This window comes from Bombus huntii, unplaced genomic scaffold (genome assembly GCF_024542735.1).
Source record: "Bombus huntii isolate Logan2020A unplaced genomic scaffold, iyBomHunt1.1 ctg00000068.1, whole genome shotgun sequence".
Lineage (NCBI taxonomy): Eukaryota > Metazoa > Arthropoda > Insecta > Hymenoptera > Apidae > Bombus > Bombus huntii.
The window spans coordinates 528,157-547,636 of record NW_026099327.1 but is presented as its reverse complement, the minus strand read 5'-3'; the positions used below and the strand labels follow the sequence as shown (position 1 = coordinate 547,636).

The window sequence follows — 19,480 nt, the reverse complement described above, 5'->3', positions numbered from 1 at the left end:
GTCGTCGAAATCACAAGGCTGCGAGTCTAATATCGCCGAGCCGACATCAATTAAACTGCCTGAAATTCACCTGCCTACTTTCGACGGTACCATCGAAAATTGGCATTCATTTTACGACTCCTTCTTATCCACTATCGATCGAAGCGAGCGACTTACACCCGTGCAGAAGTCCCACTACCTACGATCCTCTTTGACCGGAAAGGCCGCGCGAAGCATACAATCGTTAGATGTCACCGAGTTAAATTAATCGAACGCTATTGACGTTCTGATGGAAAAATGCGACTGCCACCGTCAAGTCTGCATGCGCCACTGGGACTTGATTTTTGACTATCCGAAAATAACCAAAGAGACACCCGAAGCGATAGATGATTTTCTTGAGACGGTCAAGGTAAACCTCCAAGCGCTAGAAAAACTCGGTGAACCAGTTACCTCAAATGTCGCTCTTATAAAATTATTCACGTCGAAGCTACCCTCAGCCATCATTCGCAAATGGCAGCGCACATTGCCGGACAGGAAAATGCCGTCATATACGCATCTGGTAGACTTTCTGAAAACACGGACGAACGGCGACAGGACAAGTTCAGCATCAACCGTGATAAAAGGAGAGTCCGATCAACACAAACGTCAGCGACCGAACGCACCGCGAAGTTACGCATTCACAACTACACATAATACGTTGGTGTGTCCGAATTGTCAAGGACAACACGAATTATGGAATTGTGATGTCTTCAAAGCAAAGTCGCCTAAAAAACGCCTTGAAATCGCCAAGAGGGCGTCTCTATGTACCAATTGTTTAGGTAAGGGACACGCTATTACTCATTGCTCCGCCGGTTCATGTCGCATCTGCAGGCAGCGACACCATACATACCTACATCAAGACCATGGTCATAGCAAATCACGACCACGTGTAAGCCGATCATCGAGCGGTCGATCATCGAGCGATCGATCATCCAACGGTCGATCTTCGCCTAGTTCACCGACCCCGCGATCGTCACATCGTTCGAGACGCGCATCCACGTCTCCCCGATCGTCTCCCCGATCGTCTCCGCGAACATCTCCGAAACGTGAATCTCGGTTATCGCGAACGACGGCATCGGGATCAAATATATCGTCCAGTCCTAGACGACAAGGAAAACAATGACGTCATCAAACGACCTTGTTAGGGACCGAACCACAGAAAACGGACTCATTGACCTCGCTTCCTTCTGAACCACTGCAGCACGATTTGTTAGTCACAGCGCAGGTCAACATATTGAACAATAAAGTTCAACCATTCCGTTGTAGAGCTCTGCTAGACACCGGCTCTAGCATGAACTTTATCACCGAAAAACTCGCTGATTCGCTAAAACTTAACCAACGGAAACGTTAGGTCCCAATCGGAACACTCAACACGTTATCGACAACCTCGAAACGTTACATCACGGCCACGATCATCTCCATCGACGGCACATACGAACGCACCTTGACGTTCCTAATCATACCGACAATATCGCCTTGGGTCCCAGATCAACCCGTAGATCGCTCAATAATACATATACCGAGGAATCTCCAACTAGCCGATCCAAGATTCCATAGGCCTGCGCCGATCGAAATATTGTTGAGCGCCGGACCAACGCTAGCATCACTCTGTGTCGGCCAACTTGACATCAGTCAAGCAAACGGGCCCGACTTGCGTCTGCAAAAAACGCGATTCGGATGGGTCATCGGGGGGAGCCCAACCTCGCAATCATCAGCACTCGCATTTCACGCCTTCACGACGGCTTTACAGGCGGACCCCGCCCGTGTTTGGGAAATCGACGAAGGACCGCCCACTGCACACATTTCGGAAGCGGAACGACAGTGCGAAGAACACTTTCGAAATCACGTTCAACGCACCAACGAAGGGCGATACATGGTCGCTCTCCCATTCAACGAAACAATTCCTTCGCTTGGATCCTCTAAGACAATGGCGATGAAGCGACTCATTTCCCTCTGTCGTCGATTCCAACGAGACAAACGATTCGAAGCCGACTATCGCGCCGTGATACAAGAATATGTGGAATTAGGACACATGACGAAGATTACCACGGACAACTGCACGGACGACGGATATTTTCTGCCACATCACGGCGTGATCAAAGAGTCCAGCCAAACTACAAAACTCCGAGTTGTGTTTGACGGATCTGCACCAACCACCACCGGAGTTTCATTAAACGACATACTTCATACGGGACCGAAACTACAAGATGACTTATTCTTCATCCTTCTAAGATTTCGTTCTCATCAATACGTCATTACATTCGATGTCGAAAAGATGTATCGACAATTTCTTGTGCGTCCAGAGGATCGAAAATTTCAACAAATTTTGTGGCGTAATTCTGATGGAGAAGTTGACACCTATCAACTTAATACAGTGACATTCGGGCTGTCAGCGGCCCCTTATCTAGCCATTCGGTGCCTCAATCAACTGGCGGACGACGAGGGACATCGGTACCCACGAGCGGCGACGGTCTTACAGCGAGACTTCTACGTCGACGATGTTCTCACAGGAGTTGATAGAAAGGTCGAGGCACGATCATTGAGAACGGAGCTCACGGAACTGGCCGGCTTAAACATTCGAAAATGGGCATCGAACGACCAGGAACTGCTACGAGGACTTTTCGAGCAGGACATAAACGACAAGCTGCTACTAGGCGAATCGCAAACCTTCAAAACTCTGGGTGTGGTTTGGAATTCCTTTGACGATTCGATCCTATATTCCGTAAAAATTAATTCTACCGCCTCTCGAATCACGAAGAGAACAATCAGCTCCGAAATCGCCAAGATCTACGACCCCCCTGGATTATTGGCACCAGTGATCGTTCGTGCTAAGATGCTGCTCCAACGACTCTGGACTTTAAAAATTGATTGGGACGAATCTCTACCGGCTGACGTGCACACGGAATGGAGCAAATATTATGCACAGCTGCCATTATTGAATAACGTGAAGTTTCCACGTAAAACGATAATCAAGGCTGCAGCGGAAATTAAATTACACGGGTTCTGTGACGCTAGCGAAAGGGCTTATGGGGCATGCGTTTACCTTCGCACCATCACTCCGGATGGTCATGTCTGGACACGACTCCTCACTGCAAAATCAAAGGTGGCTCCACTGAAATCACAAACCATTCCAAGGCTGGAACTGAGTGGAGCACTTCTTCTCGCATCATTGGCCACCACAGTCCTTCAAGCTTTACCAAGCAACATTTCTCGGACTGTTTACTGGACGGATTCTACAATCGTACTTCATTGGATCAATACATCACCCCATACGCTGAAAACCTTTGTCGCTGATCGTGTGACAGAAATTCAGCAGAAGACTCACACCTCAGATTGGCGTCACATTCCCACTGCCGATAACCCTGCAGATCTCATATCTCGAGGCCAATCACCCGAAGATTTCCTGCGACCAACCATTTGGCAACATGGTCCGGAATGGCTCCAACAACCAGAAAGATACTGGCCGACGTGGAACCCAGTACCATTAACTGAAATACCAGAGGAGAAGAAAGCAACATGTCTGGCCGTGACTCCTGCTGACCACAGTCTACTGGAGAGATTTTCTTCTTGGCCCAAGCTGATTAGAATTACCGCTCGTTGCCTCCGATGGAGACAAAAACAGGATCGAGGGAGACCTCTAACCACACATGATTTAACCAATGCGCATAACAAATTGGTCAAACTGTTACAATTCTGTTATTTTTCAGATGAAATCCGCACTCTCCGAACAGATCGAAATTCTGCAGTGAAGGGGAAGCTGCAACGACTCAATCCATTTCTGGACAAAGACGGGATGTTGCGAGTCGGAGGCCGACTCAGTCACTCACCAATGCCGTTCAGTCAGAAACACCCAATCATTGTACCCAAATCCTCAGTCACAGCACTCATAATCGAGCATGAACACCTCATCAATCTCCACTCCGGAACTCAAGCTACCTTATACGCCTTAAGAAGATCTTATTGGCCTATCGACGGCCGTAGTCACGTTTGGAGCACGCTGAAGATGTTCGTCCGTTGCTGCCGAGCTAATCCACCTCCAGTGGATTACGTATTGGGCGACCTCCCAGCCTCACGGATAACGGAATCTCGACCGTTTAGCAACGTCGGAATAGATTATTGCGGACCGTTTTACATCAAAGAACGAAAGGATCGCAACCGACGCAAAATTAAGGTATATGTAGCAATCTTTATATGTCTTGAAGTCAAAGCAGTCCACATCGAGCTGGTCAGCGACCTCACTAGCGAGGCCTTCATTGCTGCTCTGCGAAGATTCATCGCTCACCGAGAATTCTGTGTGACAATTTACTCCGACAACGGTACCATCTTCGCTGGCGCCAACAATGAATTACGAGAGCTCCGAAATCTCCTGCAATCCGACGATCATAAGGTAAAGGTTCAGTCCCTTTTAGTCGACCGACGGATCGAATGGCTCTTCATTCCTCCCAACTCACCTCACTTCGGAGGGCTATGGGAAGCTGCAGTGAAATCCTTCAAACGACATTTCAGGCGTGTCGCAGGTAACGAGCTCTTGACATTCGAAAATTTAAATACACTTATCATTGAAATCGAGTCTATCCTCAACTCCCGTCCGCTGACTCCAGTATCATCTGATCCATTACAACACAGGGTGGGGATACATGGGAGGCAGACGTAGAGAGGACGGAGCTGCGTGCGTAATCGAAATCTCCGGAAAACTGGAGAGCCTGGGCAAGGGAGGTAACCAGAGTGGAGGACTAGTGCCTGTGAGCGCAAAACGGGTGTGGATACGGGACGTCCGGCTTGGACAAGGAGGAGTTAAAGGAGGACGGAATGGTTGTCGGTTGCTCACCTGGACATCAACGCCCGGGGCGTTCGTCCACGGAGCCCTGCTGGAACGCGGCAACGGATACGCCGCGGTCGAGTGGGCAGGGATGATGGTGGTGGGGGTGTACGTGTCACCTAACAGCGGACGGGCAGCGTTCGAAGAATTCCTAGACGGAGTTGGCGACTGCGTCAGGCGACGACTCCCACGACAAGTGCTCGTCCTGGGAGACTTCAACGCGCACTCCACGGAATGGGGGAACGCCAGGGCCAACGCGCGGCCGCACGCTATCAAACTGGGCCGCGGGACTTGGACTTCTGTTAGTGAACAGGGGCTCGACCAGTACCTGCGTGACGTGCAGAGGGAGCTCCATTGTTGACATAACATGGGCCTCCCCCGAGGCATTCAGGCGGATCTCAGGCTGGAGAGTGGCCGAAGGGGTCGAGACGCTGTCGGACCACCTCTACATATTGATGGAGGTGGACGCACCTGGACCTGGAATGCCGGCGACAAACGACGGGCGCGGCCCGCCGAGGGGGAGACACGCGCGCTTACCGCCTAGATGGAAAATAAAGGAGAGGAATGAAGATCTACTCCGGGCGGCGGCTATAGCAACAGCTTGGAGCTGGGAGGCCTCGGCAACGACGACCGAAGCAGACGTGGAAGAGGAGGCCGAGAACCTGCGACAAGCCATGACAGCAATCTGCGACGCATCCATGCCACGGGCCACACCGGGCACGGTGCGAAGCAGAGCAGTTTACTGGTGGAACCCCGACATCGCGGAACTGAGGACGAGATGTGTCCGGGCCCGAAGACAGTACCTAAGGGCCTGCCGCTGGCGACGACGCGACGAAGAAGAAGTCTCCTTGCGCTACCGGACGTACCGCGCGCTACGGTGCTCGCTACAAAGGGAAATTAAAAAAGCGAAGGACTGTGCCTGGTCCGAACTGGTCGAAACAGTCGAGTCGGACCCATGGGGGAGGGCATACAGTGACACAGAAACTACGCGCGAAGGGCACCCTGACAACGGCGGAAATGGAACCTGCGCTGCTGACGCGGATCACCGGAACGCTCTTTCCCCCACAAGAGAACAGAGCGGCGGAACGGCCACGGTAAACGACACGACCGCTGGAATGGAGGGACGACTGGGAAGTCACGGAGGAGGAGATATGGGAGGCAACCAGAAGAATGACCGTCCGCAACGTGGCACCGGGCCCGGACGGAATCCCTGGCCGGATCTGGGGGGAAGTGATGGGGGTCATGGCCCCCAGACTCCGGCACCTCTTCACAAGATGCCTGAGGGAGGGAGTCTACCCCCGGGCGTGGCGGACGGCGAGGCTGGTCCTGCTCCATAAAGAGGGCCGACCGACGACCTCGCCGTCAGCGTACCGGCCGATATGCCTACTGGACGAGGTCGGCAAACTACTCGAGAGGGTAGTCGCCGCCCGCTTGGAACGACACATAGCGGGCCAAGTGCCAGGTTTGCACGAAAGCCAGTACGGCTTCCGGAAGGGGGGCTCGACGATTGACGCGGTCAGACGCGCACGAGCGATTGCGGAGGACATGGTCTCCCGGAAAGGCGTGGCGCTGGCGGTTTCCCTGGACATCGTCAACGCGTTCAACACCGTGCCATGGGATAGGATAGTGACGGCCCTGGAGCACTTCGAGGTTCCCAGCTACCTCGTCCGATTGATCCGAGCCTACCTCGACGACAGGTGGGTGTGTTAGACCAGTAAGGAAGGAGAGGAAAAGCGATCCGTTGAGCGTGGCGTCCCGCAGGGCTCGGTGCTGGGCCCCATACTATGGAACGTTGCGTACGACGAGGTACTACGATGCCCGCTACCCCTAGGCGCGGCCATTGTATGCTATGCGGACGACACCCTAATCCTGGTCGAGGGTCGTGGCTGGCACGAGACGCTGCGCATTGGCGGAATCGCAACGGCCTGTGCGACCCGTGCCGTGAACGAACTGGGCCTGAGAGTCTCCCCTGCGAAGTCGGAGGCCACCTGGTTCTTTGACAGGAAGAGGCGAGGGACACCACCGCCCGGCCTATGCATAAACATGGCAGGTAAAACCGTCCGGGTGGGATCACAGATGAAGTATCTGGGACTCACCATCGACAGCCAGTGGACGTTCGAGCCGCACTTCGACTCACTGATCCCGAAGGTGTCAGCGGCTGCCAATGCCCTGTGCGGCCTACTACCGAACATCGGCGGGACCGGAGACGCGGTGCGCCGACTTTACGAGGGCGTCGTTCGGTCACGAGTGATGTACGGGGCCCCAGTATGGGCGGACGACCTGATGGCAAGCCGTCGCAGCATTCTGCTCCTGAGAAGGCTGCACAGAATGACCGCCATCAGAATCATTAGGGGATACCGGACGGTGTCGCACGCGTCGGCGTCCACCCTAGCCGCGTCCCCCCCGGGGGAGCTGCGGGCGCTGGCGCTCAAAAAGAGATACACCCGCCGGAGAGAATGGCACCCGGGAGAAGACCCCACCGAGCAGGCGGCTCCAAACGACACAGGAACCGCCGAGGAGGACACATGGAACCTGTGGCGATCCCAACTGATCAACGGGAGAAGCGAACACCGAGGCGCGGATGCGGTCCTACCAAACTGGGGGGCATGGAGGAGCCGCCACGGCCTCCCACTCACATTCAGGATGACACAAGTACTCTCCGGACACGGCGTATTCGGCGAGTTCCTGAAGAGAATAAGGCGAGAGACGACAGACATCTGCCACGACTGCGGAGAGGACAGGGACACAGCGCAGCACACCCTGGAGCTCTGTCCGGCGTGGGAGCTGCCCCGCTACACCCTGGCGGCACGCCATAGGAGAAACGTTGATCCCCTCGGCGATTGTGGAAGCGATGTTGAGAGGGTCACAGGAATACGAGGCCGTCCGCCTCTTCTGCGAGCGAGTTATGCTCGCGAAGGAGCGAGCGGAAAGGGAGAGGAAGAAAAACTCTCACCCCTGCAGGATAAGACGATGGAGACGGAAGGCAGTCAGACGACCCAGAGCCACCCCGCCACCACCCCAACGGACTACGACCAGAAGAAGTGACATCACTAGGGGCAACAACCTCACCCTAACGCCTACTCAATAGCCGGCTCGAACAGGAGAACGCGAGAAGGGAATGCAACTGAAGTTAATTCATAAGAGATTCCTGGAGCACCTCTGTCACGCGCATAAGATGGTCATCGTGGAGTTTTAGGCGGTAGGAGTCCGACACTACTCTGCTGTTACGCGATTAGTTCAGCAGCGGAGTGTCCATGAGGATTTCTCCACGTACAAAAAAAAAAAAGTATCATCTGATCCAAACGATCATCTTGTCCTCACTCCCGGTCACTTTCTCATCGGATATTCTTTAACAAGTTTTCGAGAACGAGATTTCAGGGACACTCCATCCAAGCGTCTCTCCAGCTGGCAACATATTCAAAAGGTCAAACAACATTTCTGGCGCCGCTGGCAACGAGAGTACCTGAATGAGCTAGACATCCGAAACAAATGGAGCAAGGGCCGTCACTTCATACGAGAAGGCACCATCGTCATTCTCCGAGAAGACAACGTTCCCCCAATGCAATGGCCATTGGGCAAAATCATCAAGGTCCATCCAGGCGCAGACGGCATCATACGGACGGCTACCGTTCGAACAGCAACGAGCACCCTGGATCGGAGCATCAAGCGGATGGTACCACTACCGAGCATAACGACTCCAGATGACTCCGAAACAATCAACAGCACCGAAGTCTGACCAGAGATCCTCACAACATCATACTATATTACTTGATCGGTACCCTCTCAACGGGGGGAGTATGTTACGCCACGAGGCTCACCAGAGGCTATATTTTCTAACCGTCGCTCGCGGTTCTACAACGTCGCAGGCAGACCATCTTATCTGCCCTCCGGATCATATACAATGTATCGACGAGAGCATAGTTGTCGCCAAGCAGCGAGCTCTAGAAACGTCGATTTTTGACCGTTACGATTTTCAAACAAGAAGAGGCATACGTGATCATAGGCGCGAGCGGTGGCGTGACTCGTGCATAGTGGGGGTCGTCTTCCAAATGAGGCAAAGGAATAATCGAAGGGCGATCAGTTCCTTCTGACGAGTCAAACGTGACACTTCGACAAATCTGACGAGCAAACGAATTAATCTAGAGAGATCGCAAAGTCGAGTCTAATTTCTGTAATATATTCATCATATTATTGTAAAATATATTATTCTACGTTAACCTGTCAATACAGTGTTACATTCATTAAACCACCTCTGTTATCTTAACCAAAACAGGGGAACGACTATTTCGCGGCGTCGATTAACATAATCGTAGCGAGAATTTACGCCTCTCTCTGACGCGTTATCCTAGCGAACGCGTCTCACCGCGAACGGTCGTAACAAAGGATGATTATTGTAAACATTGAATATAATTGGGGAAAATTGAGAAACTGGTGCAAATTGTTGTATTATAAGCTGCAGGCTTGGTGCTGTGTCTATCTCTTATCACTTTAATACAATGGATGAGACATTTGTATGGCGTTTTTTGATAATGGAAAACGTGTTCGTGCTGTATGTTTTGCATTCAATAACAGGAAATGGTTCTGCAATTTCAGTGATTCAAAGTACTTGCAGTATAATGATAAGCATAATACGATATAAATTTGCATTTCATCCGGCTACGGAGTGAAATACTTGTTTGACAATGGAACAGATCATTGCTAAGAAAGGAAAAAACGAACAGATTGTGTATCTATAATCTATTCCAAATTAAGATCATCGTTTCACGTTTAATATTTTAGATCTGCCGAAGGTAATTCACATTTCATTGTGATGACCGTATACATTGAAGCTATATCTGACCTTGCTATTTTTTGTTATTTGCGAAAGTATGTAGGATGTATAATAGACAAATATAGGGAGGATACAAATAGTCTTAACTCTTCTGCAGAAGGAGAAAGAAAAATAAAGGGTGATAAGGAAATGGGCATACCATACAAATAATTTCAATATAAAGTCATTTTAAGCATGCTAATGAAAGCATGGTAAGCATGGTAGTGTTCAATTGTTAGAAATATGTAATACCCAAATATGAAATTTGTATTATTTAAGTGTTTCAAAATGTTGGGTATTCCTGGGTGGACACTTATAACTTTTGCTTTGGAAGTTGAAGAAAATTACATTTATGACGTGAATTTTGTAATAAGCCACCTGCTCTATGGGAAAGTCATATTGCGAAAGGCATCTAAACAAGTATGTATTGTTTAAATATTATTGCTTTTATTATACTCGCAAAAAAAGAAATAATGTGGTGTTAATACAATGAGTCATAAAATGTTCAAATGCGTTGCGTCAAAATATTTATGACAATTTTTATATTTATAAAAGCTTTGTCTTGTTTTAATTACATAAGTACATGATAGTTGTAACAAATTTTTGTTCCATCAGTTTTCCGGCAGGTAAAAATCAAAATATACTCATTGAAGTCAAATGTTTTTCAGATTGAAAATTGCAAATTTAATATAATTGTTTTACGGATTAAACAGTTTTCTCTTAGGTGGAATAATTACTTAAAACATATTACTTGTGCTTTTGATACGCTGAGAACCGAAGAAGATCTCGTTGATGTAAATTTAAGCTGCGAAGGAAAAAGGAATAAGAGCAGACAAACTGCTATTATCTGCATGTAGTACATATTTTAGAGATTTATTTAAGGTAAAGTGAAATTAAGAATTTAATAATTTGTTACTGTTAACATATATTTTGTAAATGATACTTATTCTATTTTACGAAAATCCATGTCAGCATCCTGTTATAATATATAATAATAATGTAAAATTCGATGATTAGGCTGCATTGGTTGATTTTATGTATCAGGGAGAAGTAAATGTAGTTCGAGAACAATTGGCTAGTTATTTAACAACCGCTGAACTGCTTGCTGTTCAGGGCCTTGCCGATGGTATAGGAAAAGATAATGATAGTTTAGTAGAGGTATGTTTTTCAAAATTGTTAAATATGATTAGATATTTTCTGCTTAAATTAAAGTAATACAATTGTATCACGTTAAACTGTGTTTCGGGATGACATTTTTATATGACGCAATTTTATTTGATACTAGTGCTTCAAAAAAATAATTAAAAGTCAACAGATCTTGTTTATATATTTGATTTGAATGTAATTTAATATATTATTTTTACAAGATTTATGTTCGATATACATATACATTTATTTAGTTACTATTCTCTGCTTATTTCATACGAATTTCATAGTCTACAGCCTACTTTATCTATTATGTGTGTAACTTAAAATCATTGGAATAATTATTCTTGCATCAACATTAATGTACGTGCCAAATAATACGTGCAGTACACCTTCATACGCTATTGATTATTTCCTGTAAATGAAGAATTTTAATATAATGTACAAAATATATAAAATTTAGCATTAAAATTGTCGCACATATATTTAAAAATTAATTGGATTAAAGAATTTTTCAAAATTTCTGAGAATGTAAGGCCAACGTAAGATTTTACACGGAACTAGTTTCCATTTTCGCGCGTAAGACTACGTCATAAAGACAGAGGAGGGGGTATAGACAGCGGACTTCAGACGCGCAGCGTAGACTTCCCTTAGTCATCTTACGACTGTGCTGTGAGGAGGGTGTTTTGCTCGGTGGTTTCAAATCCTTTGTGTGCAGTTGTGTGAATCTCTTCTGTATTGTTCTACAACAAACAGGAGCCGGATACAGGTTGGTATACTTTTTACTTACTCAATAATTAGGTGAAATAATTGAGAAAGCATGGCGAGGACAAAGAAGGGACTTTCGAAAACTAACGCCGACAAGCCAGAAACTGAACGGTTACTAACTTGGATTGACGAAGTTCGCCGCAAAAGATCAAAGTGTCGCCGAAAGCGCAGACGCGATTTACGGATTGAAGCAATGCTGACGTGCGCTCTTTCCAAAGCTAAAAATGATTTACGCATCCGGCGATTATCAGCAGCTTCAAAATGGCAGAAATTTAAAAAACAATGCTTGAAGAAGAAGGTAAATTATACAAATTATGAGCTCTACAATGGTGAGGACACGGAAAATCCGGGATCGTCTCAACAGAATCCCCGGGAGGAGCCATCGTGTCCTGAATTGGGCAGTTCAGACGATGTCGTGTCTAAGTTGGCAGAAATAAAAGTAACGTTGCAACGCTGAAGTAGCGGGAAAAATGCAAGCGATCAGGTTTGGAAGACCTAACTGTGACAAGAGGATTTCTCGCAACGTTTTATCTACCAAATGCGTAGAAATTTCAACAACTATATGGAATCTCGAGCGATTACGGAGCACCGCGTATTACGTCGGTGCTGCAAGAATAGAAATTGCATTACTATCTTGATGTATATATGGATATTTTCTGGTTGCAGTCTCACCGTTCGAGATGGCATTGGGACAAGCGGAGGGAGTTGGTGTTCGCAACGATGCTGAAGCGTACTGCACGCTCGGGGACCCCATGTTCTCCAGTCTCTGCGCCTTTCGTTGGCTTAGTTTATATATTATATTGTATGCATTGGTTTGGTAATATACGTAATAATGAGCGTTCGAAGTATGTTCGAAGAGTGTTTGATCCGATATTTTTTAATTTCAGAAATATATACTTTGCATGTCTTATATTTTAAAGAAAATTTGTATAGTACATTTTAGCTTGTAGATTTAGTAGTATCGTTTCTAATATTCGCTCCATTATTCTGTACGTCAAGATTTTGTATATTTGCTTAATGTTGATTAACAGTTTTGTAGACTTTAAGAAATGAAATGAAATTAATAAAATTTGGAAAATGTTTACAATTTTTCTGCAATCTTCTAGTTCATATTAATGGCAAAAGTGCTTTTCTGCCCCGCATACTACACATAACAAAATTCTGTCGCAGGCAAGAGACCCGTACATGTACCCAGGCTGTTGGCCGTCATCGGCAACATTATTTGGCCTGTCTGTGTATGAGATAAGGAGCGACGAGAGAGGATTGGTACGGCATAAGGAAGGGGGGAAATGTGTTTCTTTTTAGAAAATCGTGCATGAAGTTTTCTGGCTGACGAATGGGTTGCACCATGATCAAGTTGTACATAAACGTCTCATCTCTCCACACTTCCGTATCTTGAACATCCAAGCATCAACTAATTCGAAAATCGTCTGACGCGCGATACTCATAGGCTTATTGTGACGAACTACAGCTAATTGTAGCAAATCTTATTTGGTGGGCTCTAATACCTTTCGTACGTTATCTGGGCAAATGTGTTTTCTCATGTCCGGGAAAGTTTTTTCATAGCTTGTACCACCAGGTTGTATGGGAGTTGTCGAAGCACACAAGACAAGCCTCCGGTGAATATCAATAAGGAGAGACAGCGCTAGGGGTAATGGCCCCCCCTAACGCCAATTCAATAGTCAGGAAATATTAGGACTGGCTAGAACTAGAGAACGCGTGAAGGGGGTGCAACTGAAGTTAATTCATAAGAGAATCCTGGAGCACCTCTGTCATACGCGTCGGGTGGTCATCGTGGAGTTTTAGTCGGTAAGAGTCCGACACTACTCTGCTGTTACGCAATTACTGCAACAGCGGAGTGTCCATGAGGATTTCTCCACGTAAAAAAAAAAAAAAAAAAAAAAAGGTTGTATGTTAGTTACTCTGGCTTATCAATATGCCCTGTTCAATGTTGGCCAAGCTGAATAATGTCACAGGCCTCTATCTTCCTTAATAAGAGCTGTAGGGGATCGAATAATGAGACTACCAATATGTGTACTCGTTAGTGTATTTAAAACAGATCTTGTCGCGAAACGATATCTATACAGACGTTTAGTCACAGTTTATACTGAATCGTTTGCGATCACGTTCGTTTAGTCATAATCGTCAGAAGAAGGTCAAAAGATACAAATTCGTCTTGTTTTACGGTTACACGTAGCGGCACCATTGTTTTCCCCGGAGTTTATAATTCCTTACAATTCCTCTCGATATTCCGAAGCAAAACAACAACATGGTTTGAAGCAAATTCTAACTCTTATGCCGCTACAGAGCTTTTTGAGGTATGGAGTAAATTGAATGCATCTTTGTTGAGTCTAGATGGTCCAGAATGGCGAACTACCGCAAGTAGAGCAACTAATCGAAATAATAGACACGCACATATACGTAATATGTTTAACATGGATAGGAAATTGCTTTGAAATTTAACAATCATTGCAATAATTACGTAGGTTCGGAAGTCGTATTACTAGATACTTATTGTAATATCATAAAGTAATTCGAATTAGAAATAAGTTGAAAATAGAGAAACCGTGTACGTCGTGTTTCTGTACTTCGTTTACATGCAAGAGTGCCTACGTGAATAAAGGCACGTAGTTGGTAGTTCTTACATAGGTATGAGGGAAACAATAGACAACGTTAGAAGAAGGACGGTTTCGCTACGCAAGGCGAGTCGAAAAGTGTGCGTGTAGCGAGAATCAGAGCTAATTGAGTCGTCGAAGAGTAGAGTCGTTAGAGGTATCGAGTCGTCGAAGAGTAGAGTCGTGAGAATTGATAGAGTTGTTAGAGAGAGAGAGAGTGTGTGTGTGTTAGATTCGTTGTGACGAGAGTGGTCAAATAACTGTAAAGTTGTTTGATATAGATACGAGTATTGCATTTAGTTTCCGTTAAATAAATATCGTTTCCTGTCCAATTTATATTTGTATATTCAATTTAATATTAATAAATTGTAAGTAATCGGGAAAAGATTTCTATCCTTATTTTCCGATTTTACATTATTTTCACAGATTTCAATTCACTTATTCATTGATTGATATTAGGACAAATGAGGAACTTCGCATCTAGTTAGATTAACAAATAAAATGTATTGTTCCTGATAAATGTTATGCGGAATAGTATAGGAAATAAAAGACTGGTTTATATTACCGTTCAAGTGACTGATAGTAGGAAAGCAGTGATGGAACATGAGGCAACGTAATATAAAATTGAATCCCTGAGTATAACATGCAGATAATATTTTGAGTGTTGACGGAGGACAAAATTATGCACATTCCTTTTTCGATTCCGAGGAAATACATCAGCGATGAGTCAGTTGTCAAAACACGATGGAAATTGCTCATTGTCAATTGAACAAGTTTGATATAATTACACAAGCTTAAGATTTAACTTGAAATTTTTTTGAAGAAATTTATTTTTATTATACCTGATGTCAAGCGCGGTATTAAGTATCATGCTTTTATAACTATTGTTTTAAATATTTTTGTGTTGAAATAATGTCGTTTGGGTGTCTGTTTTGTACTGGAGGAGTACCCGAAATAATTATACTCGTCGCGTACAGCTAAACAGCTACAGGCAGTTGTTTGTATTCCTGGAACGCGTTGGATTCGTGTTTGCATGGTACGTTGATTGGAATGACTTAGAGGTGGGTTACTGGGGGTGCGAGTAATTATGTTTCAGCCAGGATTGGATAGAGAACGCGTTTAATCGACGTTTAAAGATCCGCTTAAAATACACATGCTCTGGTAGTTTCTAATTGGATCGTTATATATGTCGTATACTTTCTGCTAAATCCGTTTTTGGGAGACATTAAGTTGAAAAAGGTCATATTTTTAAAGAGGGGGAGAGAGGTGGTATGCATTGGATAAAGGTAACAATTTTATATGAAGGATAATTATTGTAAACATTGAATATAATTGGGGAAAATTGAGAAACTGGTGCAAATTGTTGTATTATAAGCTGCAGGCTTGGTGCTGTGTCTATCTCTTATCACTTTAATACAATGGATGAGACATTTGTATGGCGTTTTTTGATAATGGAAAACGTGTTCGTGCTGTATGTTTTGCATTCAATAACAGGAAATGGTTCTGCAATTTCAGTGATTCAAAGTACTTGCAGTATAATGATAAGCATAATACGATATAAATTTGCATTTCATCCGGCTACGGAGTGAAATACTTGTTTGACAATGGAACAGATCATTGCTAAGAAAGGAAAAAACGAACAGATTGTGTATCTATAATCTATTCCAAATTAAGATCATCGTTTCACGTTTAATATTTTAGATCTGCCGAAGGTAATTCACATTTCATTGTGATGACCGTATACATTGAAGCTATATCTGACCTTGCTATTTTTTGTTATTTGCGAAAGTATGTAGGATGTATAATAGACAAATATAGGGAGGATACAAATAGTCTTAACTCTTCTGCAGAAGGAGAAAGAAAAATAAAGGGTGATAAGGAAATGGGCATACCATACAAATAATTTCAATATAAAGTCATTTTAAGCATGCTAATGAAAGCATGGTAAGCATGGTAGTGTTCAATTGTTAGAAATATGTAATACCCAAATATGAAATTTGTATTATTTAAGTGTTTCAAAATGTTGGGTATTCCTGGGTGGACACTTATAACTTTTGCTTTGGAAGTTGAAGAAAATTACATTTATGACGTGAATTTTGTAATAAGCCACCTGCTCTATGGGAAAGTCATATTGCGAAAGGCATCTAAACAAGTATGTATTGTTTAAATATTATTGCTTTTATTATACTCGCAAAAAAAGAAATAATGTGGTGTTAATACAATGAGTCATAAAATGTTCAAATGCGTTGCGTCAAAATATTTATGACAATTTTTATATTTATAAAAGCTTTGTCTTGTTTTAATTACATAAGTACATGATAGTTGTAACAAATTTTTGTTCCATCAGTTTTCCGGCAGGTAAAAATCAAAATATACTCATTGAAGTCAAATGTTTTTCAGATTGAAAATTGCAAATTTAATATAATTGTTTTACGGATTAAACAGTTTTCTCTTAGGTGGAATAATTACTTAAAACATATTACTTGTGCTTTTGATACGCTGAGAACCGAAGAAGATCTCGTTGATGTAAATTTAAGCTGCGAAGGAAAAAGGAATAAGAGCAGACAAACTGCTATTATCTGCATGTAGTACATATTTTAGAGATTTATTTAAGGTAAAGTGAAATTAAGAATTTAATAATTTGTTACTGTTAACATATATTTTGTAAATGATACTTATTCTATTTTACGAAAATCCATGTCAGCATCCTGTTATAATATATAATAATAATGTAAAATTCGATGATTAGGCTGCATTGGTTGATTTTATGTATCAGGGAGAAGTAAATGTAGTTCGAGAACAATTGGCTAGTTATTTAACAACCGCTGAACTGCTTGCTGTTCAGGGCCTTGCCGATGGTATAGGAAAAGATAATGATAGTTTAGTAGAGGTATGTTTTTCAAAATTGTTAAATATGATTAGATATTTTCTGCTTAAATTAAAGTAATACAATTGTATCACGTTAAACTGTGTTTCGGGATGACATTTTTATATGACGCAATTTTATTTGATACTAGTGCTTCAAAAAAATAATTAAAAGTCAACAGATCTTGTTTATATATTTGATTTGAATGTAATTTAATATATTATTTTTACAAGATTTATGTTCGATATACATATACATTTATTTAGTTACTATTCTCTGCTTATTTCATACGAATTTCATAGTCTACAGCCTACTTTATCTATTATGTGTGTAACTTAAAATCATTGGAATAATTATTCTTGCATCAACATTAATGTACGTGCCAAATAATACGTGCAGTACACCTTCATACGCTATTGATTATTTCCTGTAAATGAAGAATTTTAATATAATGTACAAAATATATAAAATTTAGCATTAAAATTGTCGCACATATATTTAAAAATTAATTGGATTAAAGAATTTTTCAAAATTTCTGAGAATGTAAGGCCAACGTAAGATTTTACACGGAACTAGTTTCCATTTTCGCGCGTAAGACTACGTCATAAAGACAGAGGAGGGGGTATAGACAGCGGACTTCAGACGCGCAGCGTAGACTTCCCTTAGTCATCTTACGACTGTGCTGTGAGGAGGGTGTTTTGCTCGGTGGTTTCAAATCCTTTGTGTGCAGTTGTGTGAATCTCTTCTGTATTGTTCTACAACAAACAGGAGCCGGATACAGGTTGGTATACTTTTTACTTACTCAATAATTAGGTGAAATAATTGAGAAAGCATGGCGAGGACAAAGAAGGGACTTTCGAAAACTAACGCCGACAAGCCAGAAACTGAACGGTTACTAACTTGGATTGACGAAGTTCGCCGCAAAAGATCAAAGTGTCGCCGAAAGCGCAGACGCGATTTACGGATTGAAGCAATGCTGACGTGCGCTCTTTCCAAAGCTAAAAATGATTTACGCATCCGGCGATCATCAGCAGCTTCAAAATGGCAGAAATTTAAAAAACAATGCTTGAAGAAGAAGGTAAATTGTACAAATTATGTATAAATAATGTATAAACAAATAATGTATAAATTATTATACATTATTATCACAATGGTGAGGACACGGAAAATCCGGGATCGTCTCAACAGAATCCCCGGGAGGAGCCATCGTGTCCTGAATTGGGCAGTTTAGACGATGTCGTGTCTAAGTTGGCAGAAATAAAAGTAACGTTGCAACGCAGAAGTAGCCGGAAAAATGCAAGCGATCAGGTTTGGAAGACCTAACTGTGACAAGAGGATTTCTCGCAACGTTTTATCTACCAAATGCGTAGAGATTTCAACAACTATATGGAATCTCGAGCGATTACGGAGTACCGCGTATTACGTCGGTGCTGCAAGAATAGAAATTGCATTACTATCTTGATGTATATATGGATATTTTCTGTTTGCAGTCTCACCGTTCGAGATGGCATTGGGACAAGCGGAGGGAGTTGGTGTTCGCAACGATGCTGAAGCGCACTGCACGCTCGGGGACCCCATGTTCTCCAGTCTCTGCGCCTTTCGTTGGCTTAGTTTATATATTATATTGTATGCATTGGTTTGGTAATATACGTAATAATGAGCGTTCGAAGTATGTTCGAAGAGTGTCTGATCCGATATTTTTTAATTTCAGAAATATATACTTTGCATGTCTTATATTTTAAAGAAAATTTGTATAGTACATTTTAGCTTGTAGATTTAGTAGTATCGTTTCTAATATTCGCTCCATTATTCTGTACGTCAAGATTTTGTATATTTGCTTAATGTTGATTAACAGTTTTGTAGACTTTAAGAAATGAAATGAAATTAATAAAATTTGGAAAATGTTTACAATTTTTCTGCAATCTTCTAGTTCATATTAATGGCAAAAGTGCTTTTCTGCCCCGCATACTACACATAACAAAATTCTGTCGCAGGCAAGAGACCCGTACATGTACCCAGGCTGTTGGCCGTCATCGGTAACATTATTTGGCCTGTCTGTGTATGAGATAAGGAGCGACGAGAGAGGATTGGTACGGCATAAGGAAGGGGGGAAATGTGTTTCTTTTTAGAAAATCGTGCATGAAGTTTTCTGGCTGACGAATGGGTTGCACCATGATCAAGTTGTACATAAACGTCTCATCTCTCTGCACTTCCGTATCTTGAACATCCAAGCATCAACTAATTCGAAAATCGTCTGACGCGCGATACTCATAGGCTTATTGTGACGAACTACAGCTAATTGTAGCAAATCTTATTTGGTGGGCTCTAATACCTTTCGTACGTTATCTGGGCAAATGTGTTTTCTCATGTCCGGGAAAGTTTTTTCATAGCTTGTACCACCAGGTTGTATGGGAGTTGTCGAAGCACACAAGACAAGC

The 19,480-nt window shown here is 43.6% G+C and overlaps 1 protein-coding gene and 3 long non-coding RNA genes across 7 annotated transcripts; 2 read left to right on the top strand and 2 right to left on the bottom strand.

The window, feature by feature from the left end:
* The first annotated feature begins 301 nt into the window (after positions 1-301).
* Positions 302-5,198, top strand: LOC126876270 (uncharacterized). Its single transcript, XM_050639120.1, has 3 exons — positions 302-797; positions 1,506-4,535; positions 4,645-5,198. Exons 1-3 carry the CDS (start codon positions 302-304, stop codon positions 5,196-5,198), a joined length of 4,080 nt encoding a protein of 1,359 aa, XP_050495077.1.
* A 5,691-nt stretch (positions 5,199-10,889) lies between these two features.
* On the bottom strand, positions 10,890-18,539 carry LOC126876284 (uncharacterized). Its single transcript, XR_007694048.1, has 3 exons — positions 18,362-18,539; positions 11,457-12,056; positions 10,890-11,208 (listed from the first exon to the last, which is right to left on the bottom strand). It is a non-coding gene; the product is annotated as an uncharacterized LOC126876284 (long non-coding RNA).
* Positions 12,056-18,953, top strand: LOC126876286 (uncharacterized). Of its 2 annotated transcripts, none has more exons than XR_007694052.1 (2): positions 12,056-12,378; positions 18,754-18,953. It is a non-coding gene; the product is annotated as an uncharacterized LOC126876286 (long non-coding RNA). The 2 variants fall into 2 exon arrangements; XR_007694051.1 differs by lacking the exon at positions 18,754-18,953 and adding an exon at positions 12,449-12,648.
* On the bottom strand, positions 17,321-18,131 carry LOC126876288 (uncharacterized). 3 transcript variants are annotated; one of them, XR_007694056.1, is made up of 3 exons: positions 17,911-17,927; positions 17,616-17,797; positions 17,321-17,469 (listed from the first exon to the last, which is right to left on the bottom strand). It is a non-coding gene; the product is annotated as an uncharacterized LOC126876288 (long non-coding RNA). The 3 variants fall into 3 exon arrangements; XR_007694054.1 differs by lacking the exon at positions 17,321-17,469 and having other exon boundaries at positions 17,615-17,797; positions 17,911-18,131; XR_007694055.1 differs by lacking the exons at positions 17,321-17,469; positions 17,911-17,927 and adding an exon at positions 17,943-18,131 and having other exon boundaries at positions 17,615-17,797.
* Positions 18,954-19,480: the final 527 nt, after the last annotated feature.